The sequence below is a fragment of the Chinchilla lanigera genome, unplaced genomic scaffold (assembly GCF_000276665.1).
Source record: "Chinchilla lanigera isolate Chin_1 unplaced genomic scaffold, ChiLan1.0 scaffold00002, whole genome shotgun sequence".
NCBI lineage: Eukaryota > Metazoa > Chordata > Mammalia > Rodentia > Chinchillidae > Chinchilla > Chinchilla lanigera.
In genome coordinates, this window is record NW_004955403.1 from 45,989,181 (window position 1) to 46,013,699 (window position 24,519).

At 59.4% G+C, this 24,519-nt stretch overlaps 2 protein-coding genes across 14 annotated transcripts in view; both read left to right on the top strand.

The window, feature by feature from the left end:
* The window catches only part of Sorbs3 (sorbin and SH3 domain containing 3), a 30,427-nt gene extending 15,800 nt beyond the window's left edge, over positions 1 to 14,627 (top strand). For 7 of the 10 annotated variants that reach the window (XM_005373666.2, XM_013513844.1, XM_013513847.1 and 4 more), the window contains 16 exons: positions 320 to 358; positions 926 to 1,016; positions 2,492 to 2,585; positions 2,758 to 2,847; positions 2,942 to 2,995; positions 3,942 to 4,028; positions 4,463 to 4,509; positions 4,997 to 5,139; positions 5,289 to 5,341; positions 5,436 to 5,482; positions 5,676 to 5,790; positions 8,758 to 8,883; positions 10,340 to 10,615; positions 11,485 to 11,582; positions 11,905 to 12,011; positions 13,915 to 14,627. In XM_005373666.2, the coding sequence (XP_005373723.1) occupies positions 320 to 358; positions 926 to 1,016; positions 2,492 to 2,585; positions 2,758 to 2,847; positions 2,942 to 2,995; positions 3,942 to 4,028; positions 4,463 to 4,509; positions 4,997 to 5,139; positions 5,289 to 5,341; positions 5,436 to 5,482; positions 5,676 to 5,790; positions 8,758 to 8,883; positions 10,340 to 10,615; positions 11,485 to 11,582; positions 11,905 to 12,011; positions 13,915 to 13,976 (1,529 nt within the window). In that variant the 3' untranslated portion in view covers positions 13,977 to 14,627. The remainder of the gene's footprint in view (positions 1 to 319; positions 359 to 925; positions 1,017 to 2,491; positions 2,586 to 2,757; positions 2,848 to 2,941; positions 2,996 to 3,941; positions 4,029 to 4,462; positions 4,510 to 4,996; positions 5,140 to 5,288; positions 5,342 to 5,435; positions 5,483 to 5,675; positions 5,791 to 8,757; positions 8,884 to 10,339; positions 10,616 to 11,484; positions 11,583 to 11,904; positions 12,012 to 13,914) is intronic. The other 3 variants (XM_005373670.2, XM_005373669.2, XM_005373671.2) reach the window with 3 other exon arrangements.
* A 2,447-nt stretch (positions 14,628 to 17,074) lies between these two features.
* The window catches only part of Pdlim2 (PDZ and LIM domain 2 (mystique)), a 13,611-nt gene continuing 6,166 nt past the window's right edge, over positions 17,075 to 24,519 (top strand). The window contains exons 1-6 of one of the 4 annotated variants that reach the window (XM_005373681.2): positions 17,075 to 17,175; positions 19,299 to 19,393; positions 20,032 to 20,183; positions 22,706 to 22,775; positions 22,887 to 23,035; positions 23,146 to 23,239. In XM_005373681.2, the coding sequence (XP_005373738.1) occupies positions 19,301 to 19,393; positions 20,032 to 20,183; positions 22,706 to 22,775; positions 22,887 to 23,035; positions 23,146 to 23,239 (558 nt within the window). In that variant the 5' untranslated portion in view covers positions 17,075 to 17,175; positions 19,299 to 19,300. Of the gene's footprint in view, positions 17,176 to 17,897; positions 17,996 to 18,862; positions 18,965 to 19,298; positions 19,394 to 20,031; positions 20,184 to 22,705; positions 22,776 to 22,886; positions 23,036 to 23,145; positions 23,240 to 24,519 lie in introns of those variants that run through there. The other 3 variants (XM_013513882.1, XM_005373679.2, XM_005373680.2) reach the window with 3 other exon arrangements.

Genomic DNA, 24,519 nt, shown 5'->3' on the forward strand with positions numbered 1-24,519 from the left:
GTGTGTGTGTGTGTGTGTGTGTGTGTGTGTGTGTGTGTGTGTGTGTGTGTGTGTTTTGTGTGTGTGTGTGTAGGGAACGGCTGAGAAGGGCTGCGCGCTCGGCTGCCAGGGCCCAAGGTCTGCCAGAGGCATCTCAAGCCCTCCCAAGAGCTGCCTCCTGCCTCCTGATTCCTTCCCTCCCTCGGGACATTCTTGGGGCCCTGACTCAGCTCTCAGCCCCTTGGGAGGTGGGAGGGAGGCTGGGAGCGGCCCAGCAGCTGCCCAGGGCGCCGGAATCACTTTCCGCTCCACCTGTGACCTGATCCTCTCTGCTCCCCAGACCTGCAGCAGGACTGGACCTTCCAGGACCCACCCAGAGGTGAGGCGGTGTGGCTCACTCGTCACCCCAGCCTGGTGCTTGTGTGGGGGCGAGGTGTGCAGGGTGGGGCGGGTGGCGTAGCTTGCTTGAAAGGTGTTGGTAGCTTTCAGAGAGTTCAGCTCCCCTGGCAGGTGGTAATTAAGAACCTCAGCTTCAGCCGGGTGTGGTAACTCACCTCTGTAATCCCAGCACTTGGGAGGCTGAGGCAGAAAGATTGTTAGGAGTTTGAGGCCAGCCTGGGCTACATTGTGAGTTCAAGGCCAGCCTGAATTACATAATGAGACCTTGTCTCAAAACAAACAAACAAACAAACAAACAAAGAGACAAAGCCCCAGTTCCCTTGCCACCCCGGCCAGATTTCCTTGGGCCTGTCTTTCCTTGCTTGTGCCATGGGGCCACCACCTACCCCAGAGCTGTTTTGAAGATTTTGTGAAGAGGGGAAGCCCACAGGCAAAGCCTACATTGGGTGTCCCTGGGAACTGACCACCCAGGAGCTAGGGTGAAGGTGGTTCTGCACTGGAAATATAAATGGTCCCCTCCCCGCCCCTGCCTGTCTTCTACCCACAGTGATCTCCTGTGCCCCCTCTGCAGACCCCAGGCATCCAGGGTCCCAGCAAAGATTTACCCGCAGCACTGGCACGGCCCCGACTTCCAGCGGGTGAGCGGTGGGCAGGAGCTGCGGGAGGCCCTGCGCTCCTCGCGGGATCTGCGCCCCCTCGTGGCCACGGCCCTCACAGGGGTCTGGCTGTGGCACTAGGCTCCCTCTGGTCCCCAGGTTTCCACCACCTGATTTTCTGACCCGCAGGGCAAAAGGGGAAATGCGGCTGTTCCAGGAATGACTGCCTCAGGTTTGCAGGGTTTGTAGCCGTCAGGAGGAACCTATCCCCCCAAAGAGCCACGGGCCACTTTAGGGAGGAGGGAGTGTCAGGGCCCTGTGGACAGAACTGTTGAAGGCAGCTTGGACCTGTGGTCATCCACTTTGGCACTTAAGAGAAAAAAGAAGCATGGATGAGCCTGGCTCCTGCCTGGATGTGGCTGCAAAGCAAGAGTTCTCCTTTCACAGGAGACGATTGGGAGCTTTGCTCTCAGAGTGAAACCCACAAGCTGCCGGGACCTCACTGGCTCACAAGCACTGCCGTGACTGGCCGGTGTCTCTTGATGATCCGTCACCACCATCGTCATCTCTAGACTGGACCCAGAGCTGGGGTTCAAGCCAGTGCGCTGCCTTTAGCCACGCTGAGCCTCAGCGGGCCCTCTCGTGAGCGAGGACCCTCGGGTGATGGTGAGGATCGAGTGAGATCGCGGGGACCCCCTGCATCATGCCTGGCACGCAGCGAGTTTGCCCAAACATGAGTAATACACAGGTTCAGCGAGGGCCACGGCCTCCTTAGATTAGCAGTGACACATTCCATTCTCATGATCACTTTTATTATTGCTAAAATCAGAGTGGTGTCATAATTGCAGCCAACAGCGCCCGAGCCTGCGGGTAGACATTCCATCGTTTGATAAGCTGGATACAGTGCTTGCGCTTGGTAGAAACTTTCAAACTCAAAACAGACACGGGCATTACAGCCAGTCAGAAGGGAGACCTGGGGAAGCTGCAGGAGATGGGTCAGCCCACTGCCCTGCTGGCTGGGATGGTCACACAGCTGAGGCCACTGAATGCAGCCCCCTCCCCATGGAACCAAGGCCCAGGGAGCAGAAGTAACAGGCCCAGGACTCCAGGCAGGGCTGCCCAGGGACTCCTTGGAATAGGAGGGTCATGATGTGGGACCGCCCAGCCATGGCAGCCGGTTTAACCGAAGGCCTGGTGCCCCCACGAAGCAGGTTTGTGTCAGCGCTTCTCCTGGGGTCCCGGCTCGCATTCCCTCCATCTCACAGGTACTGAGCCTGAGGTGCCATCTAAGTTGCCGAAAGGTCACATTGCTACCAAGAGGTGGAGCTCAGAACACTGGCCACTGTCTAGCACTATTTCCGCAGGAAGGGTCCAGGGCAGACAGAGGCAGCACAGGCCCCTCCATGGGGATGGGGCCGTGGTGGAAGGAGGGGGTGCACTTCCTTTTCCCAGGGCTATGGGCTCCCTTATTCCTTAGTTTCCCTAGAAGAAGCTGAAAGGATATCCTTCCCGCCCAGCAGGAGAAGCTGGGATCACTCCCAAGAGCTACCTAGAAGCACCTTCAGTTCTACTCCTGGGGCAGCGTCCTTGGGACTCCAGCGCCCAAATCAGGTAGCCCCCAGCGTGCTCCCCACCCTGGGCCCGGCTGCCTGCTGTCTGGCAGAGGAAGTGCCCTTTCATTTTCGGATCCTTAGAGGGATGGGGTGGGGGCAGGGCAGGACCCGAAAGCCTGCTTTGTGAGCCAGTACCCCGCTACCCAAGCTGATGGCCACCCACATCCAAGCAGGTGCCCAGACGCCGGGAAAAAGTGGACAGTGTCTGGACAGAAGACTCCTGGAACCAGTTTCTGCAAGAACTAGAGACTGGGCAGAAGGTGAGTGTCGGCCAGGAGCTCTGAGAGTGGACGCACCCCTCAGCTGAAGCATTTGGGAAGTGGGTGCACCCCTGACACCCTCTTCCGCCTTCAGCCCAAGAAGCCGCTGGTGGATGACCCTGTTGAGAAGCCCTCGCAGCCCATCGAAGTGAGTGCAGACTCGGGGTGGGGGCGATTGAGGGAGATTCTGGGTTGTGTGGGGGCCCCCGGGACCATGGGCACAGGCCAGCGGGTCTGTCTCCAGTCCCATAGAGTTTGCCTCTATCCCAGCACCCAGACAGTGCCTGCCATACAAGAGGCACTTGATAAATACATACTGAACACATGCTCCATGCCGCAGGAGCAGGGCGGGGCACACCCGCGTAGAGCGGGGTTGTCAGGAAGTAGCCACATGATGTCATGCTGCTGAGGTCCAAAGAGACACGAGGGCGGCCGGGCGGGGTGGTGCACGCACGCCTACAATCCCAGCATTCCCCGGGGGAGGCTGAGGCAGGGACACCAAAAGTTCGAGTCCAGCTTGGGCAACTTGGTGAGACTCTGTCTCAAAATACAGAGTTTAAAAAAGGGCAGGGCATGTAGCTTGGTGGTCAAGCGCCCCTGGGTTCTGTCACCGTTACCAGGGGGCAGATGGGAATCAGCGTCACAGGGGTGTGTGTACACATGCGTGTGTGTGTGTGTGTGTGTGTGTGTGTGTGTGTGTATGTGTGTGATGCTCAGCCCCCTGGGATGGGCAGCGTCAGGGGAGCCTGGCTGGGTGCCTGGAAGCCAGGCAGTGGAAGGCTGCGGACACGGTGAGGAGATGGCTCCACAGGCCTGGACAGAGGAGTAACAGGCAAAAAGGGCAGCAGGAAGTAGTAAGGCACCCCCCGCAAGCTGGAGCCACCCGCAGAGGGGCCAGGGATGTCCTCCTGACACCTGGAGCCCCATCTGCCCCCAGGCCCTGGAGCTTCCAGCTGCCCTAAATCCCAGCATGGTGACCTGACCAGTCCCTGACACACGTGCGCGCGCGTGCGCGCGCACACACACACACACACACACATGCACGCACGTACAAAGTGCATGCCTCTCGCTGACCCGTCTCTCTACACCCCCAGGTCCTGCTGGAGCGAGAACTGGCCAAGCTGAGCGCTGAGCTGGACAAGGACCTGCGGGCCATTGAGACCCGCCTGCCGTCCCCCAAGGTACCAGTGTCTGCCCCTGGGTCCTCCTGGGGGAACCCTGGCCGTGCAGCCAGGCAGGGTGGAGCGCAAGGAGGCTGCGGGGACCTTGGGCGAAGTCATCCCTGACTCCTCTCCAAAACACGGGGCGTCCACTTTCCAAGTGACCCCTAGGAGCCCTCACAGGCCACTCCTCGTCAGTCTGAGGTCCGGCTGGGGCGTCCGGCTGGGCCCTGCCCAGCAACCCGGGATCCCGACCCCACCCGCCTTGCTTCCCGGGCTTCCCGGGCCCAGGTCCCCCTCCTCCCCCTCCTCTGCCCCCCTTCCCCTCCCGCGCGGCGCCTCTAGGACCCCGCGTCCCGCCCGCCCCTCCCGCCGCCTCCTGCCCGCCCGGCTGCGAACTTTTCCGGGGGAGGTGGCCTCGGGTCCGGGCCTCAGCGGCAGTCTCTCCCGCACAGACCTCGCAGGTGCCCAGACGGGCCCCGGAGCAGCGGCCCGCGGCCGGGTGAGTGTGGGACGGGGCGCTGCGGGCAGGCGGGGACGTGGCGCCGGGACGGGACGGGACGGAACGGAGGGCGGGCGGGGAGGGGCCTGCAGGGCTAAAGGTGGCGAGGATCTCGGGAGGGTCGCAGGGCGCCGCCGTCTGCAGGGCCGACCCGCACCCCCACCCTGGGCGGCGGGGCCCCAGAACTTGGGTGGCGGGGACAGAGGCCCCACCACGCCCCGCGCGCACCCCGCCCCGCCCGGGCCTCTGCCGCCCCGGCCTCACCCGTTCCTGCCCCGGCCGAGCCGAGCTCGGGAAGTCGGACATCCTGCTGCGAGCCCAGCACCCGGGAGACCCTGGGGACCTGGGAGCCGCCTCGGGACGCGGCGGCCTGCAGGGGGAGATCGGGGTCCAGAGGGAGATCTGGGGGTCCGGGGAAGTGCGCGCGGGCTGAGCCGGTTGGGGCGCGAAGCCCCGGACAGGTGACTCAGGCCTTGCATTCCTGCAGCCCCGCCCCGGCTTGGAGCTCCAGCTCCCCGCACTCGCCTTACTTGGGGTCCTCCCGACCCCTGAGCCCCCACAGAATGGCGGATGGAGGAGGAAGCCCCTTCCTAGGTCGTAGAGATTTTGTCTACCCGTCCTCAGCCCTTGGTAAGGACCAGATCCACTTTGTGCCCCAGAGGGGACAGGGAGGGCACAGCCCCTTGCTTCCCTCCAGCCTGCCCTGAGGGGGCACAAGCCCACCCCACGCCCCTGCCCCCAGAAGTGCCCTGCCCCAGCTGAGAAACGTTTCTCCACAGACCCCAGTGTCCCACAGCGGGGCAGCAGCCCGGCCAGGAAGGAAGAGAAGAAGGTACAGGCGGCCACTGGGGTCAGGGTGTGGGGTGGGCCTGGGGTCACGGCCCCTGCGTGACTGAGGAAGCCCACTCTGCCCTCTCCCTGCCCAGAGAAAGGCTGCCAGGCTCAAGTTCGACTTCCAGGCACAGTCCCCCAAGTAAGCGGCCCTGTCAGCCTGCTCCCTTACAGCCTGGGCAGTCTCTGCGCTCGGGCGTGGGTGGGGGCGGGGGCTCCAGCGGGCACCCGCAGGAGGGCGGGGTGGGGGGCTTCGGGGTCACTGGGCAGGGCCTGCTGCAGGGAGGGAAGTCAGGAGGCCTCAGCCCGCTGTGCCCTGGGGCTCTGGCCTGCAGGGAGCTGACTCTGCAGAAGGGCGACATCGTGTACATCCACAAGGAGGTGGACAAGAACTGGCTGGAGGGGGAGCACCACGGCCGGCTGGGCATCTTCCCTGCTAATTACGTGGAGGTGAGGGCACGGCCGGGCGTCGGTGGGAGCCAGGCAGGGCCGGCCCCCACGCTGAGAGACTTAGCGTGCAGCGCCCCGAGGGGCAGGTGCCACCTCTCCTGAGCCTCGCCTAGCGCTCAGCATGTGCTTGGTTGCTGGATGAGGGTAGCCACCCCAGGAGAGGATGGTGTGGCCCTGATCCTCGACTCAAAGCCTCCACCCCATCCTGGGCCTTTACCATTCCGAATCCATCTTTCTAAAGCTATCCCCGAGCCAGGTGTGTAATCCCAGCACTCAGGAGGCTGAGGCAGGCAGAGCACCAAAAGTTCTATGGGCTACTTAGTGAGTTCAAGGCCAGCCTGGGTGACATAAGGAGAACACACCCTGTCTCAAAAAAAAACCAAAAAACGTAAAATAATAAAGCTGTCCTTGTAAGTAATCCTCATCATAACTAGCAAGAATTCAAACTGTATGGCACTTTGGAAATCATATGAAAATAGTACTTTGGGTGTGTTAACCTCCTTTGTTCCTCCCACTGCTAGGGGCCAGAGATTGTCTCAATTTCACAGGTGGCATTTCAGAATATCAGTGAGACAGTTACTAAATAATGCAGGTTTAGCCCAGTGAGGTGGCTCACACCTGTAATCCCAGCACTCGGGGGCACTGAGGCAGGAGGACTGCTGTGAGCTTAAAGCCAGCCTAGGTTATGAAGTAAGTTCAAGGCCAGCCTGAAGTACATAGTGAGACTCTGTCTCAAAAAGACAAAAATAAACAAATAAAGCAGATCTCTCCATTCCAGAGAGACAAATGCTAGGCCTGATAGAAGCCTAGGTTAGCATAGGTTATCTTTAGTTTTTGTGTCTTTAAGAATGTAGTGGTAACTGTGGGCCTGGAGGCGCACGCCTGTAATCCCAGCACTTGGGAGGCTGAGGCAGGAGGATTGAGGCCAGCCTGGGCTGTAAAGTGAGCTCAAGGGCAGCCTGAACTGCATAGCAAAACCCTGTCTTAAAAAGACAAAAAAAAAAAAAAAAAAAGGAATATAGTGGTGCATGACTATAATCTGAGCAATTCTGGAAGGCTGAGGCAGGAGGATTTCAAGTGCCAGCCCAGCCCTGGACAATTTAGCAAGACCCTGTCTCAGAAAATAAAAAAGGGCAGGGGATATAACGTACTGTAAAGGCCCTAGGTTTAATCCCCAGTACTGTAAAAAATAAATGAATAACTAAGTTATTAGCATGAACTTGCTCATGGTAGGTGATTACACCCCTAACTTTCTTTTGGGGGGGCACTGGGGACTGAGCCCTGTGCCTCATGCGTTCAAGGGAAGCATTCGAGCACAAAACCATATCCCCAGCCCCTTGTTATTTTTAATTTTGAGACAGGTTCTTTCTAAGTTGATAAGTTACCCATGCTGAGCTCAAACTTGTGATATTCCTGCCTCAGCCTCCCAGAGTTCTGGGATTAGAGGCATGTACTACCGTACCTGGCTTATTATCCTTTTAATGTCTCTAAAATGTGATCTATTTTTCATTTTTGGTATTGACAGTTTATATTCTGGCTAGAGATATTTAAAAAAATTTTTTTTAAAATTGTCATTACTGCATGTTTGTGCTACATAGTGACTCCATTTCTTGTGGAGAGTTGGCCCATGCACACAATGCATTTCATCCTTTTCTTTTTTGCCCTTCTTAATTCTACAGGTTTTTTTCTTCCCCTTTTGGTCAATTTCATTGATTGCTGCCTCTTTATTATTTCCTTATTTTTGCTTATTTTAGATTTAATTTGTCCTTTCTTTTCTACCTTCTTAGAGGGCACATTTAGGTTATTGATTTAAAGCTTTTTGCTAATAAAAACATTTGATGCCTTAAGTTTACCTCTAAATACTGCTTTGGCTGCATCTCCCAAGTGTTGATTTTTGTTTTTTCATTCGACTTGAATTATCTCATTTCCTCTGTCACTTCCTGTCTGACCCATGGGTCAGGCTGTTGTTTAATTCAGGTTCTTGATTTAATAGGAATCAGAAGGCTCCCTTGCCAACAGATTAACCTCTCTGAATCTGAAATCTCACAGTGCACAAGATTCTACTCCATCAGTTATTTATATCCTGTTCTGTTTATTTTGTTTCGCTTTTTGAGACAGGGTCTTACCATCTAGTTCAGGCTGGCCTTGAGCTTACTATGTAGCAAGGCTGGCCTTGAATTTGCAGCAGTCTTCCTGCCTCAGCCTCCCAAGTGCTGGGATACAGGCTTGTACCACCACAGCTGGCTTGGTTATTTGTATCTTAGTGAAATGATTGATTGGGTTCTTAATTTTTATGAGCAGGGTGAAACAGAGAGCATTAGGATTGGGCACCTATTGAGGGATACGAGGAGGAAGCAAGACACTGAGCCAAGGGATACTGGTTCTCAACAGCGGTGAGAGGTGAAGTCCTCGGCCTAGAACAGGTCCCCTGGCCCTCCCTGTGACTCAGCCCTCACTTCCTGCTTCCGGCCAGTGTACTCTCTAATTGATGAGCTTCCACCTTTGCACTTGCCCCCCCCCTCCCCCGTGCCTGCTCCAGAACCTCGCTGAGGTTCTCCCTCTAGGAAGCCACTGTGTCTTTTGCCCCTTCCTCCTCCACATCCTGCACCTCCTCTTCCTTTTTGGTTTTTGGAGAAATAGGGTTTCACTCCGTAGTTCAGGGTTAGTCGTGAACTCACTCTGTAGCTCAGGCTGGCCTCGAACTCACAGCGATCCTCCTGCCTCAGCCTCCCAAGTGCTGGGGTCACAGGTGTGCGCCTCCATGCGCGGCTAGGAAGCCTTCATGGACTCTGCACCTCAGCCTCCCTTGGTTTTGGCCACTGCCAGGGCCGTGTATGGTGTGGTGTTGGAGTTGATGTCTTCCCTTTGGCCAGGGGAGCTCCTGCGCCATCTCTGCCCCTCCAGGGAAGCCTGGGGGTGCCGGGCAGGTGCCAGCACCACAGCTGTCTTGTGCCTTCCTTCCTGCAGGTGCTGCCTGCAGATGAGGTCCCCAAGCCCATCAAGCCGCCCACCTACCAGGTGGTAGAGTATGGAGACGCCGTGGCCCAGTATACCTTCAAGGGGGACCTGGAGGTGGAGCTGTCCTTCCGCAAGGTGACCAGGGAGTGGCGGGTGGGGTGGACACAGGGGAAGATGTAGGGAAAGAGCAGAAGAAATGCTTTTTTAAACAGTCAGGTAGGCCGGGCATGGCGGTGCATGCTTGTAATCCCAGCATTTGGGAGGCTGAGGCAGGAGTATCGCTGTGAGTTTGAGGCCATCCTGGGCTGCATAGTGAAACTCTGTCTCTAAAAGACAGACAGACAGAAATAAATAAATAAATACATAAATACATAAATAAAATTAAATAGTCAGGCACACCCACCTGCGTGCAGTGTTTCAGATGTCTCCCCAGTATCTTGGAATATGTTCCCCGTAGTCTAGTCCATTTTTAAAAGATTGTTACAAACTTCTAGAGTTTCGTTTTTAAGCAGCATGTTGGTAGGCCATGAGGATCATACTCTGTATTTTTACAGGAATAGATAAAATATTAGACTGCATTCTCTGCAGAAAAGGTACTTTATTCAGCTGGGTTATAATAGTGGTAGAGCGGCTGGGGGTATAGCTCAGTGGCCTAAGCGCCTGCCTGGCAAGCGCAAGGTCGTGAGTTCGATCCCCCGTACCGCAAAAAAAAAAAAAAAAAAATAGTGGTAGAGCACCTTGCCTAGTATGTACAAGGCCCTGGGTTCGATCTCCAGTACTGGGAAAAAAAAAAAAACTGTAAAAAAGAGGAGCCTGGCTTGGTGGCATACCCTCTAATTCTAGCCCTCTGGGAGGCTGAGGCAGGAGGATTGCAAGTTGGAGCCCTGCCTGGGCAATTTAGTGAGGCCCTGTCCCAAAATAAAAAAAAATAAGAAAAGGGCTGGAGATGCAGCTCAGTGCAAAGGCCCACGAGTGGGTTACCTTACTGGACTCTAGGCAGATGCGGTGTGTGCGCTGTGGCTGCTGTTAGGACTTTTTTTTAAACTATAGATTATTTGAAGCTATTTTGAAAAATGCTGTCCTGGAAAGTAAGGAACTGGTCTTGGGTTTGTTCTGGGGCAGAGTGCATGAGTGCGCCTAGTGAGAGGCACCCAGAGGACCCAGCCCCGGGGACCGAGGGGAAGCAGGTGGCTGGACGGGGTTGGGCGGAGAGGGCAGAGGAAGCCCACCAGGTGGTGGTGGTTCTGTCCCTAACGGCAGTCAGCTGGGGGCTGGAGGGCGCCACCTGCCCTGGGCCCATTGCGTTTTGATGCACAGGTGACAGGCTGTCCTCGCGTGGGAGGCGGGCACTGGACTGTGTCCCTGCGGTCCAGCCGTCCACCTGGCCTGCGCCTCTGGCCACGCTGGACACGGGAGGAGAGAAGCTCAGAGAGGACGAGCGGCTCGCCCGAGGCCACGCAGCCGGGACTGCGCAGAGCCGGGCTTGCGCCCGTGTGATTAGCCACGGGCTCTCCTGTGATTGGAGCCCTGGGGAGGGACGGAGCCTGGGCGCGGGGACCGGACAGACGCACTCACCCCTCCCCGCCTGCAGGGGGAGCGCATCTGCCTGATCCGCAAGGTGAACGAGAACTGGTACGAGGGGCGCATCACGGGCACGGGGCGCCAGGGCATCTTCCCCGCCAGCTACGTGCAGGTGTGCCGTGAGCCCCGGCTCCGCGTCTGCGAGGACGGCCCCCAGCTGCCCGCGTCCCCCCGCCTGGCCCCCACTGCCCGCCTGGCCCCTCGCAGCCCTGCCGACCCAGCCGACTGGGGGGGCCACGCCTCGCCCCGCCGCACCGGCCTCTCCGAGCCCAGGCCCCAGGCCCAGGTGAGATGGCCGGGGCTGCTGCCCCCTGGGTGTCCTTCCCAGGCCAGAGCAGAGGGGTGACTGGCAGAGCCTGGCCAGCCTTGGGAACCCTAGACTTCAGCCAGCCTGCTTTAGGTGGGACCCCAACACCTGCCCAGACCTGGCGGCCTTGCAGATGCCACTCTGTCACCATTCGCCTGTGCCACCTGCCTGGGGCACAGTGCATCTGCAAGGCAGGTGCCAGTTGCCTGCCGTGTAGCCCGGGGAAGGTGACTGAGAACCTCTGGGTCTGTGTTCTCCCCGGAACAGTGAGGATTCTGGGTCCCACTGCGGAGGGCAGATGGATGGGTTTAGACGGAAGGTTATCACAGCCAGCGTGGAGATTGGCGCTGTCCCCTGGGCTGTGTGGCCCATGTGAGCACCCGTTCATCCGGCACCCCTCTCTGAGAAGGTGCATCCCTGCATGGGGCCCCCGGAATTCCATGCTGGCACTCAGAAACCCAGTCACTTAGCAGGGCACAGTGCTAGATACCTATAATCCACCACTTGGGAGGCTGAGGCAGAAGGATCACAAGTTTTTGATCCACCTGGACAACTTAGTGAGACCTTGTCTCAAAGCAGGGGAGGGTTGGAGATGTAGCTCAGTGTAAAGGCCCTGGGTTCAATCCCCAGTACAGGAGGCGTGTCAGGGGGAAGCCAGTCGCTTACCCTACTGGGCCCAACTTCCCAGCACTCGTGAAAGGGGAAGAGTCCCAGCAGGCCCCTGGGCCTAAGGGATTTGTGAGATGGGACCCGGCAGTGTAGGGTACACAAGAGTGAGGGGGACGCCTCGTTCACTTCTGGCCCGTGCTGCTTCTGGGTGACCCTCCTTTCCTCCTGTGGACCTCCAGAGTTTCAGCACTCCTGGGCCAGCTCTGTCGCACCCTCCAGGCTCCAGCCATCCCTCGGACACCTCCTTGTCCAGCACCACGCAGATCCACTGGACCCCGTGAGTTGCCACCTGAGGGTGCTCGTTCTGGATCGGGGTCACTGCAGGCAGTGCTGAGCACCTGACCTCACCTTGGGCTTGGAAACGCCTCCGAGGGGGTGCTTGTCCTTGCAGAGCTTCTGGGGCAGTGATAGCGAACCTCTTAATGATACAGACATCTTGCTGCACCACCACTGACCTAAGGGATTTAGGTGCAGGGAGGAGTGCACTGGGGGGACCTGGAGACATTCATAGGAAGTGGCAGCTCTTGGCTGAGCCTGAACTTCCGACCCAGCCTGGGGAAGGGGCAAGGAAAATTCTGGCTATGCTGCGTCCCCTGCAGATACCGGGCCATGTACCAGTACAGACCGCAGAACGAGGACGAGCTAGAGCTTCGTGCAGGGGACCGGGTGGACGTCATGCAGCAGTGTGACGATGGCTGGTTTGTGGGTATGTGGGCTGGGGTGCCTGTGGGGTGCGAAGGGGATCTTGGGCCCAGGCGCCTTTGGGTGGGCTGCTGCTGTCTGCTAGCCTGACCACACCCACCTAGCTTCCCACCAGCTTCCCCGCTGCTCCCCCAAAGCCAGCCTTTCTCTTACCCCTCCCTGCATGCCCTACAGAGCGCCTGGCCCAGGGTGCCGATGGAGCCCCTGCTGTGTCCCAGGGCAGGGCTCCTGGAGGGAAGGCCATGGCCCCATGCCTGTGTATGCCCTGCCTCTGCCATGGCAGGAAGAGGGTTTAGCAAGAGATCCAGGCCCGTCCTGCTGGCCCAAGGCAGCCCCGACACAGGACTCACACAGGAAGCCTCAGGTGGCCCTGGCCTGGTTCAGGGTGATCCCCACCAGGCTCCACGTGGCTGTTTCCCCGAGCAGGGCAGCCCCTGTTCAGGCCTCAGCTTCACAGAGTGGGCCATGACAGAAGTGAGCAGCCAGAAGCCCTGCTCCTCAACAAGCAGACCTTAGGGGCCAAGGAGTTCGGGGCTTCCTGGGCAGGGGTGGCTACAGAGACACCCTTGTTGTGGCATCTTGCCCTTTCTGATCTAAATCCTAATACTTCAGCACTGACCACATTTCCAATACACAAGTGATTTTTGTTTCTTGAGACAAGGTCTCACTATGTAGTTCAGGCTGACCTTAAACTCACTATGTAGCCCATGCTGGCCTCGAGCATCTGGCAGTCCTCCTGCCTCAGCCTCCCTAGTGCTGGGATCTCAGCATGTGCCACCATAGCTAGTCACACAAGTGATTGTTAAAGAATAACGTGTTAATAGTTCTTACTTCTGGGGTGAGGGACACATTTTTATCTTACGCTGTACGTTTTTGCTTTTGCATTTTTTTTATGCTGCTGCTAAAGTTTTGCAAACCTCTACAGACTCTTGGGGTACACTCCCCAGGCCCCATCGGCACATTGGCACCCACAAGAATGGTCACTGCTGGCCACTCCAGTTGCTCAAATGTGCACAAGTTAAAATAAAAGAAAATAAAAGGCTCTACCCCTGCATTACACTCACGTGGTTCAAGTGCCCACTGCACACATGGCTGGTGGTCATCAGTCTGGACCAGGCAGGGCAGGGCAGAGCAGGGCAGCCTTCCTGGAAGAGGCGGACTCTAGGCAGGGCTTGGCATCAGTGAGGGCGTCTCAGGGCTGAAGTCAGTCTGGCCACCTGGGAGGAGGACCAGGGGCATCAACTTACCCCAAGCTCACTCTCCCCACACTCCTAGATTTCTACCCTTTCCACCCCTGCCATGTTAGGGGGCTCCTTGAGACTGCCACAGACAGGGCTCTGAAGCCCCCACTGTACCCCCAAGCGGCCTGGCCGTCTCCTAGGTCTCACCCACCCTTCACTGGAATGAGGATGCCATGCTAGCAAAGTGCGGTTCCTGCTGGCGAAAGTTCTGTGATTCATCTTTCTCTTTCTGGCTTTCATAAGGAAGGGTGGAGAGGTGGGTGTGGTGGTGCACACCCGGAATCCCAGCACTCAGGAGGCTGAGGCAGGCGGGTGGCTATGAGTTTCAGGTCAGCCTTTGCTCGGTACATAGTTCATGGCCAGCCTGAACCTCGGTGCGAAACCATATCTCAGAAAAAAGAAAAAGAATAAAAGAAGGGGTAGAGTGGAGAGATTTAGTGCGGTGTGCAGTGGTATACATGTGCTGCGAGCTCTCATTTGATTTTGGCGTTTTTGCCTAGCGAAGCTGCTGTCGCCAGGGGGCAGGGGTGAGGGAAGCAAATCAAGTCTCCCCTTGTGGGAACCAGGTCTCACCTGCAGTTCTGGGCCAGGCCAGCAGGCGGCGGTGGCGACCCCACATTTGTGGTTTCGGCTGGGTGGGAAATACTCTTTTTTGTCTTCTTTCAGGTGTCTCCCGGAGGACCCAGAAATTTGGGACATTTCCTGGAAATTATGTCGCCCCGGTGTGAATGGTCTTTATGGCAACTTGGAGCCAGCGAGGATGGGGTGGGGTGGGATGGGGAGCTGTAGCACTTTGCGGGGGGCAGGGCCCCCACATCCTCCTCCCCCAAGACCTGCTCTGCCCGCATGTGCGGAAACCCCAGCAGCCTCTGCTCGGAGCCCCTTCGGAGCCCCCTGGACTGATTCCCACCCGCAGCTCACAGGCATCTGACAGGCGCTCGGCCTTCTCCCCTCCCCAAATACAGAGGTCTGCTTTGAAGTGGAGACTGTTTCAGGCCTTATTGAGACCAGACCCGGGGCCCCACGTCCCGCCTGCCGCGCGTTCCCTCTGCAGGGACGGCGCCCAGCTTCGCCCCTGTGGAGTTCCTCTAACTGGAACCAGCCTAGGACCTGATGGAGACCAAAGGCCGCCTGTGCCCGGAGGGGCCTCCCTCTTGCGCGCGGTCCCTTTGCCTTCCGGCCTCCAGCGGGGGCTGGGAGCGAGCGGGGACAGAGGCAGCATCTTCGCAGCCTCCAGGGCCTCCTCTTCCCGGCAGCCACCGGGCCGCTCCAGAGGGCTCACAGGGGGACGGTTTGCTGTCCCCGCCACCCAGCTCTCCCCCAGCGTCCCTGCTCCTTCTGGACGAGAACAGAAAATAAACCTGCGTAGCAGAGCCTTTCCCCGGAGTCCTGTCCCTCCTCCCGAGCACCGTGGGGCTCTTCCTGCAGTGGGCTGCACCAGTCAGGTCGGACGGGTTGTGCACTAGGGGAGGCTGGGAAAGCCCCATGGCAATCTCCAAGATCTCAGCCCTCGGGTGCAGGCCCGGTGGAGCCGCCCCAGGACCGGGTAGCTGTCGGACCAGAAGTGCTGAGTGGACGTCACAGGGCCAGGGAAAAGCCAGAGCTGGGGGACGGAGTATGGCCTTGTTTGCAGGCTGCTTTGGAGCTGCCGCTGTGGGGCTGCTGCACTACACGACTTTTCTAACTGTTCTACTGCTAATGTTTCCCTTCTGTGCGCTGCGTTTCTGCACCGAAGCTTGTGTGCTTGTTTATTTTGTTCTCTGGGCTCAAGTTTTTGAGCAATCGATTGCGGCAAGCTGGGAGTGGCAGGGCACGGCTAGCCAAAACAACTCTGCTCCCCTGAAGTTTCAGAGCCACGGGTCTGGTAGCTTCTGGGGACAGTCCCGGGGCTGACTGCTCCTCCAGGATAGGGAAGCTCCATTCCTGGGCTGCTGTGGAGAGCTGTGTATGAGGGCAGGTGAGACACCATGCATGTGCTTCCTGAGTTAGGCCCTGTGACCAGCTGTTTAGGGTTCCATTTGACAGGAGAGAGAGAAGCCTGAGAGATTCGGGGTCTGAGTCACATCGTTATTCAGTGCTCAGGTCGGTTCCACCTCGCCACCTGCACTCTGCCTAGTGCCACACGGTGCTTGTCCAGACTCTGGAGAGGTTCTCAGGGGCCATCAGGGTGGCCCAGGGCGGGGGTGCTCTCACGTTCTTCCTGGGACTCCAGTGTTCTCCACCTGTCCTGTAGGGGGCCGCCGCCCCAGGCAGGTGAGGAGAGCCAGTGGCTGCTGTGAAGGGCGGCAGTGCCCAGTCCTGTCAGGACGGAGGGAGGGCCTGGCCCTCAGGGCGGTGGCCTGGCCCCGGCGGGTTCCTTGAGCCTAGGTGCGCCCTGGCCCCATGCAGGTTGAACGGCGGCTTGCAGAACGAGACCTTCTTGCCCTGCTTTTCCCACTCCTCCACCCCTCACACCACTGCCTGGCTCTACGGTGGCAGGTGCAGGCCATCCTCGCCGGAAATGACCGCTCCTCAGGCCCCGCTGGCCTGGTCCTGCTCCTCCACCCCAGCTCTCTCCACGGAAAACGTTTTGGAGTTCTGCTTTTCCCTGGGCAGAAACCCAGTCCACGCTCTGGCTCTGCAGCAAACAAACTGCGCGTGGGGCCACCTGCCGGGCCCACTCTGTGCTGTGGCTGGGGTTGGCCTGTGTGAGGGGCAGGAGAAGCGAGGGTCAAGTGCCCCCCCACAAGGATGGCTTGCCCCGGGACACAGTCACTTAGGGAGGGACAAGCCCCTTCTGTGTCATGGAGACATGTGACCTGGGTCAGCTGATGTGCTTTTCAGGAGGGTTTGGTAGATCCACAGCTCACGGACCAGGACACCCTGAGGATGGACCTGGAGGTGCATACAGGGCCTGTCCAAGGCACGCAGGAGGAGGCTCCCTCTGAGGACTGCCCGGAAGTTTCTGACATAGTGGGCACTCAGTATTTGTAAAGTCTGCTGTGGTGCTGTAACCCCAGCACTCAGGAGGCTAAGGTAGGAGAGTCACAAGTTTGGGGCCAGCCTGGACTATGTAGTGAGACCTTGTCTCAAAAAATTAAATAAAAATAATGAATATTGGTGTGTAGAGGCTGAGGCAGGAGGATCACCATGAGTTTGAGACCACCCTGGGCTACAGAGTGAGTTCCAGGCCGGCTTGAACTAAACACCAAGAAAGACCCTGTCTCAAAAACCAAAAATAAATAAATAAATATTTGTGGAATGAATATTGTTGGGATGACTGAATGGATGAGCAGGGGTGTCCTGCTACCCCCTCAATTGTGGCAGGCACTCTAGTTTTACACTTCCATGATCCTTGTACTTTGCCAATGGAAGAGTGATATGTACAATAGGAGGGGTAGCTATGAATTACTGCATTGGAAGACCCAGCCCTAGAAAAGCCGAGGAAATTGCCCAAGGTCACACAGTGAGAGGCTGCGCTTGCCCTACCTGTGGCTTCCTGCTCCCCCAGGAGGCTTCCAGGGGCGGAGGCCTAGCTCAGGGGTAGAGTGCTGAGCATGCACGAAGCCCTCCGTTCAATTCCCAGCATTCCCTCCCCCCAAAAAACAAGGTAGTAGAGCAGGTGCATCGGGCAAAGTGGCCCCCAGGAGGTTCGAATTAGTCCCTGAGAGAGTGAGAAGTGGCCTACTTTCCCAGGACCAAGGGTGCAGGAGGTGGGGCCAGGGAGGTGACCAGGGACAGCGGCTGAAGGTGTGGGGAGGAAGAGATGCAGAGGCAGTGAGCAGGGTGCTGAGGGCACTCCTCCCTGAGGGACCTCGCCAGCAATGACTCACACCTGAGCCAGGCAGGTTACAGCTGCGGCCGCGGATGCGTGCCCCGGAGTGCCAAGTCAGGAGACGGAGGAGGCGGCTGCCTGGGCCCTGAGCTCCCCAGGGTGAGGGTTGCCAGGTATGGCTCTGGGGAGCCACGGGGCCCCTGGGCCCCTGCCTGGCTGTCCTGCCTGATTCCCGGAGCCTGAGTGGGTGGGAAGGGGTGGCCCAGGCCACTGGTGGCAGTTGGTTGGCTTCCTCCAGCGCGACTCCAGGCAGGGTGGCCTGGAGCCAGGCATCACCCTTCACCTCCTCCCGACCCCGGCGGCAGCTGGGCTTACAGGGAGAACTGCTCGCGGGCATCTCCGGCAGGGACGCTGGGCGCGCTGCGGAGAGGGAGTCCGGCGGCCGCGCCAAGCCAGCCGACTGGCGTCCGGGAAACGGGTGGGGAGGGGCGGAGGGGTGGCGCTGCTTTGGAATTTGTGGGTGCGAGGCCGCACCGGAGTGGGTGGAGGAACCAAGCGGACCGCAGACTGACCCAGCCAGCCTGCCCGCCCCGGCCGGCGTGTGGCGCTCAGGGGCCCTTGGAAGTGGGCTGCTCGACGCGGCCGGCCCAGGAGAGCCTGGGAGGGGCCCGGGCGGGGCGCTGACCCTTGAGCGGCTGCTCCGCGCTCCGGGCGGCGCGCGGGACGCGGGCTGCTCGCCTGTCACCGTCTCCTCGCGGGGCCAGGTGGCAGCGCGGGACCCGGAGGCGCGGAGGAGGCGGCGGCTTCCCGGGCCAGGGGCGCGGCAGGGGCGGCCCCGGATCACATGGGCGGAGCAGGTCCCAGAGCCCCGGCGCGCTCTCCCGAGAGTCGGGCAGACGGCGGCGGCGGCGCGGCGGTCCTCGCCGTCCCTTCGGGCTCCCTCCTCGTCTCGCTCCCGGCCCGGCCGCCCGCGCGACAGGTGAGCGGAGCCAGGTGAGCGCGCGCCCACCTGCACGCCCGCACCCCGCTGCCCCTGACAGCCGCTGTCCCCGCGCAGCTGCTTGGCCGCGACCCCGGTCCCGGACTCCCCCATCTCCGTCCCCGGGTCCGGACCACGGAGCTACACTGGCTTCCAAGCTGAAAAGGCTGGGAGAGCCGGGCCGGCAGGGCTGGGCTCCTCCCCGCGCCTGCCTGCAGCTCGGAGTCCACCGGCCAGCTCAAAGGTCTGGGAAATCTCTGGGCGACGGCGTCTCCAGCGCCCGGCCTGGGGACCCAAGGAGGGACAGAGGCCAGGCCTGGGCCAAAGGGGAAGCCAGCTGCGTGGGGTGGGACAGACAGACCCGCTGGTCTGAGAGTCCCCTCCCTGCCTGGTGTTCTTGAGAGATCGGGCAGCACTCTCTCCAGACCTAAGTGAGGTCTCTGGGTCTCCCCTGGGGCAGCCCCAGGATGGGTGCTGGGCTGGGTGGTGACCAGCCTGGCATTGCAGCTTCCTGCCAGGGTTAGCTCCTGGCTCCAGACCTCGAGGCTCAGGAAATCCCACAAGGGCCTGGTCTGCCTGGACACTCCCATGCCCAGCAGAGGGGGCAGTGGAAGCTGGCAGGCAGCTTCGGGCAGCTCACCCAGCCGGCCGGTGCCAGGGGTGGTTGTGCTCCGCTTGGCAGATGAGGCCGGGGCTGTTCAGAGGGCAGCAGGCCCCGGGGGAGCTGGGAGCTGGGTCTTGTCCACATTATCAGGGTTGGGCAGGCAGCCAGCAGGCCCCTCTGAAGACTTTGGCCTGACCCCAGCCAGGCCCCAGGATGGCCAGCTTTTCGCATAGCCTGGCGAGGCCAACTCCGTTCCCCGCCGTCCCTCCTGTGCCAGAGCCCCGCTGTCCCTAGGCCACCCGCCTGCCTCCCCCAGAGCGAGGAGGAAGTACCTTGTGCTGTCAGTTTTGGGGACAGGAAGCAAACAGCAGAGAGACGTGTACGTAGCCCTGCTGGCGGAGGAGGGGGGAGGGAGGAAACGTGGGTGTCTGCCTTCACTTGGCACTCCTGCCCCCCATCTCCAGGGAGCCCCTGTCTTGTAGCGGGACAGCTGCCTGCCCAGCTGAAGCCCAGGGGGCAGGGCAACTCAGAGTCATGGCTTCCCAGGGTGGGGGGAAGTGAAACTCAGGGGTGAAGAGGGCGGGACCTAATCACTTCCTCTACCCACCCTGCGCACCCCAGCCCTGCCGGCTGCTCCGGGGCCTGTCACTCACTTTCCCCTTTTGCCTTGGGTAGGCTGGACGCAGTACCCACCCTGACTCTCTCTTCCTCAGGTATGGTGCTCACTGTGGATGTGGTGGGGCCGGCGCCCTGGGGCTTCCGCATCACTGGGGGCAGGGATTTCCACACGCCCATCATGGTGACCAAGGTAAGCACTGGTTCCAGGACAGCAGGAGCTACCCTGAAAGTCAAGCCTAGCCTGTCCACCGGGATCCCCTCAGTGCCGTTCTTGTTTGGTTCTGGAGCCTGAGGCCTGTGGCTGGCAGTGCTGATGGGTGCGTGTGTGGGACCTGTTCCGTGGAGGGGGGATACTTTAGGAACAGGCTTCCAAGGGGTGGAAGGGAGTAGGCCCAGGACAGCCTGCCTTTTCCTCCCAGGTCCCTCACCCCACACCTGCCGGCAGTCACGTTGGGTGGTCACAGCACGGGAGCCCCTGGGAGTCCTGGGCCGTGTCCTCTCTGCTGGCCCAGGCTGGGCGCATGCAGAGGGCAGTGTGCAGGCAGCCACAAGGTGTGATTTGCATGGGCAGGACTCTCTATCCTAAAGTATTTCCCAGCTCAAGTCCTGAAAGCCTGCCATCACGCATTCTGTGGGCGGCCTCCCTTAGCCGGCCAGGTGGGGGTGGGTGGGGCCTCTGGGGCTTTGGGAGGGGACCAGCGGGTTAGCTTGAAGACATGGTTGCCAGAGAGGGGCATCAGCGGCTCAGCGGAGCCCTTGTTTTCCTGGGCACCCTCCCTGTGTGCTCCAGCAGGGGGCCTGGAGGCTCACTGGTCCTCATCCTCGCAGGTAAATGAACGGGGCAAGGCTGAGGCTGCCGACCTCCGGCCTGGTGACATCATCGTGGCCATCAATGGGGAGAGTGCAGAGGGCATGCTTCATGCTGAGGCTCAGAGCAAGATCCGCCAGAGCGCATCCCCCCTGCGACTGCAGCTGGACAGGTAGGCCCGCCCCGCCCCCGCCACTGCCGCAGCCTGGCCTCCCTGGGCTCCTCTGGCACATCCCTGACAAGATCCCGCTCTGGGCCTGCCCCAGAGGAGTGGGAGGCAAGGTAGGCTGAAGGGTGTCCCTGTGGCCAGACGGGTGAAGGTGGGCGCTAGGCTGGGCGTGCAGCCACAGGCTGGGCAGGGTGAGCTGGCACCAACCACCTGGAAGCCCGGGTCTGACTGGTTCCCAAGACTGTAGAGAGTACAGGGTGTGGGCATGAAGTGGGTTGAAGAGGGTAAACTTCTGGCAAGGTGTTCCCTGGGCTGGGGCTCCAGGACCCCTCCTCGTAAGAGGCGATGGGAGAGGAGGAGTTCGGGGCTTGCTGCACACCGAGCTCACCCATCCTCCCCATCACCGCTCTGAGCCCTGAGTGAAGGCGGATCCTGGGCTCATGAAGTTTGGGCTTTGATGCCAGGGTTGTGGGGGGAACAGGTGACTCTCTAGGGTGGGGATGGCAGTGAGTCACCGCTCAGGCACGCCGGGGGATCCTCCAGTCGGGAGAGCCTCTGGGCAGGCCTGGGACCTGAGTCAGGTGTCTCCTGCCTCTTGGCCACCACCCCGACTGCCAGGCTCTCGCCAGGCCCTGCCTCCATGCCCCTCCTCACCTGGGGGCCCTGCCTGTGGTCTGCAGAGGCTCCTCCCTGCAGGCACTGCCTCCCTCTGTGCCAGCCCGAGAGTCTGCAGGAGTGGGACCCTGAGGCGGAGGGTGCAGAGGGGCTCATGGCATGGGGAATGCCACCAAGACCTATAGGGGCGCAGCCTAGGCAGGGAGGCACAGGCTGTTGCGGACACCTGTACTGCCTCCCAGTCCCTCCTGGTGCAGCAGGCAGCTGGGCCTCCAGCCTCACCCCAGCCCCACCCCTCAAGCCAAGGTCTCTTCCTTTCCCTGCCGAGTCCCTGCTTGTACCCCTCTGGCAGCCCCCGGAGACTTCTGTGGTATTCAGAAGCTCAGAGTCAGGAAGGCAGGTGCTGGGCTGGAGCTCGAGCCAAGTTCCCCTGGCTCTGACCTGCGCCCTTCCCAGGGCGGCTGAGGCTCCTGCTTCCCGGTCTCTCTAGAGGGGGCCAGACGCCCAGGACCAGCACGCAGGCAGTGGTGTTGTGGTGGGGACAGGCGCCGGTTCCACCTGTCTAACAGGGAGGAGCCTGGGGAGGGACCCTGGCAAGGGCACTGGGGGGCATCAGTGGCAGCTCGCAGGGGACAAGCCTGTGGGGTGGGAGGAAGTGGGCAACTGGCCCAGGTACTGACGAGCTGGGGGCTTTGGGCATCTTACTTTCCCTCTCTGGACTTCAGCGTCCCCACCAGTTAAAATCTAGAGGATTATTTATATGAGATCAGCCGACTTCCCCAACAGTGATCTACAAAGTCTAGATGAAATGGGAAAAGAAGGGAAGGGAATAATGGCAGGAATTTGTAATCTAATTGAATTATGGAACTTTTTGTTGAAATTATGATTATGAAAGTATGTCCCGTTTTTGGCCCTAAATTTTCCCATTTCTTTTCTTTTTGGCACTAGGGATTGAACCCAAGGCCTTCATATTGAGCTACATCCCCAGCCATTTTTATTTTTTTGTTTTGAGGCAGGGTCTCGCCAAGTCATTATGTTACTCAGCCTGGTCTCAAATTTACCATCCCCCTGCCTCAGCCTCCCAGAGAGCAGCAATTACAGGTATGCCCACCTGTAATTCCAGGACTCAGGAGGCTGAGACAGGAGGATCACTATGAGTTCAAGGTCAGCCTGGGTTAAATAGTGAGTTCAAAGTCAGCCTGGGGGCTGGGGATTTAGCTCAGCGGCAAAAGCGCCTGCCTCGCAAGCGCAAGGTCGTGAGTTCGGTTCCCGGTACCGGAGAAAAACCAAAAAAAAACCAAAAAAAAAAAAACAAAGTCAGCCTGAACTGCATAGTGAGACCCTGTCTCAAAAAAAAAAAAAAAAGTAGTAGATGTGCACCACTTTGTCCAGCTTGTCCTTTTAAGAAATGGGTTGATGAGCTGAGTGTGGTGGAACATGCCTGTAATCCCAGCACTCAGGAGGCTGAGGCAGGAGGATCATTGCAAGTTTGAGGCCAGTTGGGGCTACAAAGTGAGCTTAAGGCCAGCCTGAACTACATAGTGAGATCCTGTCTCAAAAAAGACAAAAAAAGAAAAAAGAAAAAAATGGGTTGATGATAATGTTTGTTTTGAATTTGGCAAAGTTAAAAGTTGACAATGTGAGCTGGGCACAATGGCACACACCTGTAATCCCAGCCCTTGGGAAGCTGAGGCACGAGGATAGCTATGAGTTCAAGGCCAGCCTGGGCTACATAGTGAGACCCTGTCTCAGAAATCCTTACACACCACACAAAAAAGATAAGTTGACAATGCAACTTGCAGATGCCCTGGGTGTTTCACTTTTGAGAACCAGGTCTGAGAACAGCGTCTCAGGGAGGAGGGGCTGGGGACTGGGACTTGTGACACTCCTCTCCTTCGCTGTCTCCTTAGGTCTCGGGCTGCCTCTCCTGGACAGACCAATGGTGACAGCTCCTTGGAAGTGCTGGCCACTCGCTTCCAGGTACGCTGGCGCCACCAGCCAGGAGCCCAGAGCCCCACCACCCTGAGGACCGTGGCTGGGCCGGGTGGAGGGGTGCCAGCCCAGCTCTTCTCACGGCCGCTCTCTCCACAGGGCTCCCTGAGGACACGCCCCGACAGCCAGTCCTCCCTGTGGTCCTCCTACTCCAGCCCAGCCTCCCTCAGCCCCCGGCCAGGCAGCCCCTTCACCCCGCCTCCCAGCAGCCCCCTGGGCCTCATGGGAGAGGCACCTATTGGCCACAGGTGAGCAGCGGGTGACACCTGGAGCCATCTGATTCTGATTAGAGGAGCCTGGGAGCCCCCTTCCTTCCCGGGTGGGCTGGTGGGGCCGCACCGTCATCCGCCCATTTCAGCTTCCAGAGCCTCACCCACTCGGCTGCCCTCCCCAGCGCTGCTGCGGACCGCTTGTCCTGCCTGTCCCCCGGGAGCCGCCCCACAGGCCGCCAGGTGAGGCTCCCTGGGGAAGGAGAGGTGCTTCCCGTGTCCCGGGCTGCCAGTGGTGCCCCTGGCGCAGCAGGCAGCTGGTGCCACCTGTGGAGCCATCTCCTAGTGACAGGGAGCGCCGGGCTCCTTCCCGGCCGCCTCCCTCCCTGCTGGCTTCCTCCCTTCACAGTGTGTTTCTCTTGGGCTGGGCCTGACATAGTTTTGCTGCTGTTGTTGGGATGATTCCCTCTGGGCTCTGGCTGCATCTCTCGCACACATTCCTCCCCATCTGAGCCCCCAGCTCCCATCCTGAGCCCTCCATCCTCCTGACTCAGCCTGGGAGCCCCCAAAGGACTGCGGGCAGCCCCGAGCTGCCCTGGGCTTGTTCCACCCGTCTGCCCCCCGCTCTGCTGGGTCCTCGTCCACCCAGGTCCCGAGGCCCACTGGTGACAGCCTAACCTGGGTGGCATTTCTCCTCCCCAAGGGCAGGGGTGAGGGAGAGGCAGCCAGCAGCCCTGACCACAGCTGCTGGGGGCGTGTCTGGCCTTTGGGGCGAAGGGGATGAGGCCCAGCTGCTGGAATCTCACCTCGGGTTGGTTCTGCATTCCAGGGAGCAGAGTATTTGGGGGTGGCTGGGGGAGGGGGAGAGGGACTGGGGGCTCTAGAGAAGGGTGGGGCAGGGCTCCCCGGGAACCAGCAGGGTGGGCATCGTGGACACCCTGCAATGTGCTTTGTGAGATGCCTGTCTTCATCGTGTAGGACGCAGTTGTCAGATAAGTGGGACATGTGAAATGGTTTTGGAACCATTAAGCCCTAGCAGGGTGGTACTAATTACAAAAGCGGGAGGCCTCCCGGAAGGGGAGAGAGAAACGTGAGCCGGGTGGCCTGAGGAGGCTTCATCAGGAACTTGGCTGGCCACAGGGCAGAAGAAGTGGGGTCAGATGAGCGAGAGAGATGAGCGAGAGAGATGAGCGAGAGAGACAGGAGGCAGAAGAGGGGACCTCGGTCCGAGTGAGGTCTGAGGGTACCTGAGTTGTGGTCCCAGACAGGTTGGGAGAGAACTTGGCCTAGGGCTGGACGGAGCACGTCCTGTGCCCTCCTACCCACCTTCTCCAGCCCCCAGGGGCTGTTGTCTCAAGGGACACTACAGGAAGAGCCCTGAACCCCAGCAGAGGGGACGATGGCACAGGGAGTGGTTCTTTTTTTTTATTTTTTTTGAGATAGGGACTTGCTATGTAGTTCATGCTGACTTTAAATTCACTGTGGAAGCCAGGCGTGGTGTTGCATACTTGTAATCCTAGCAC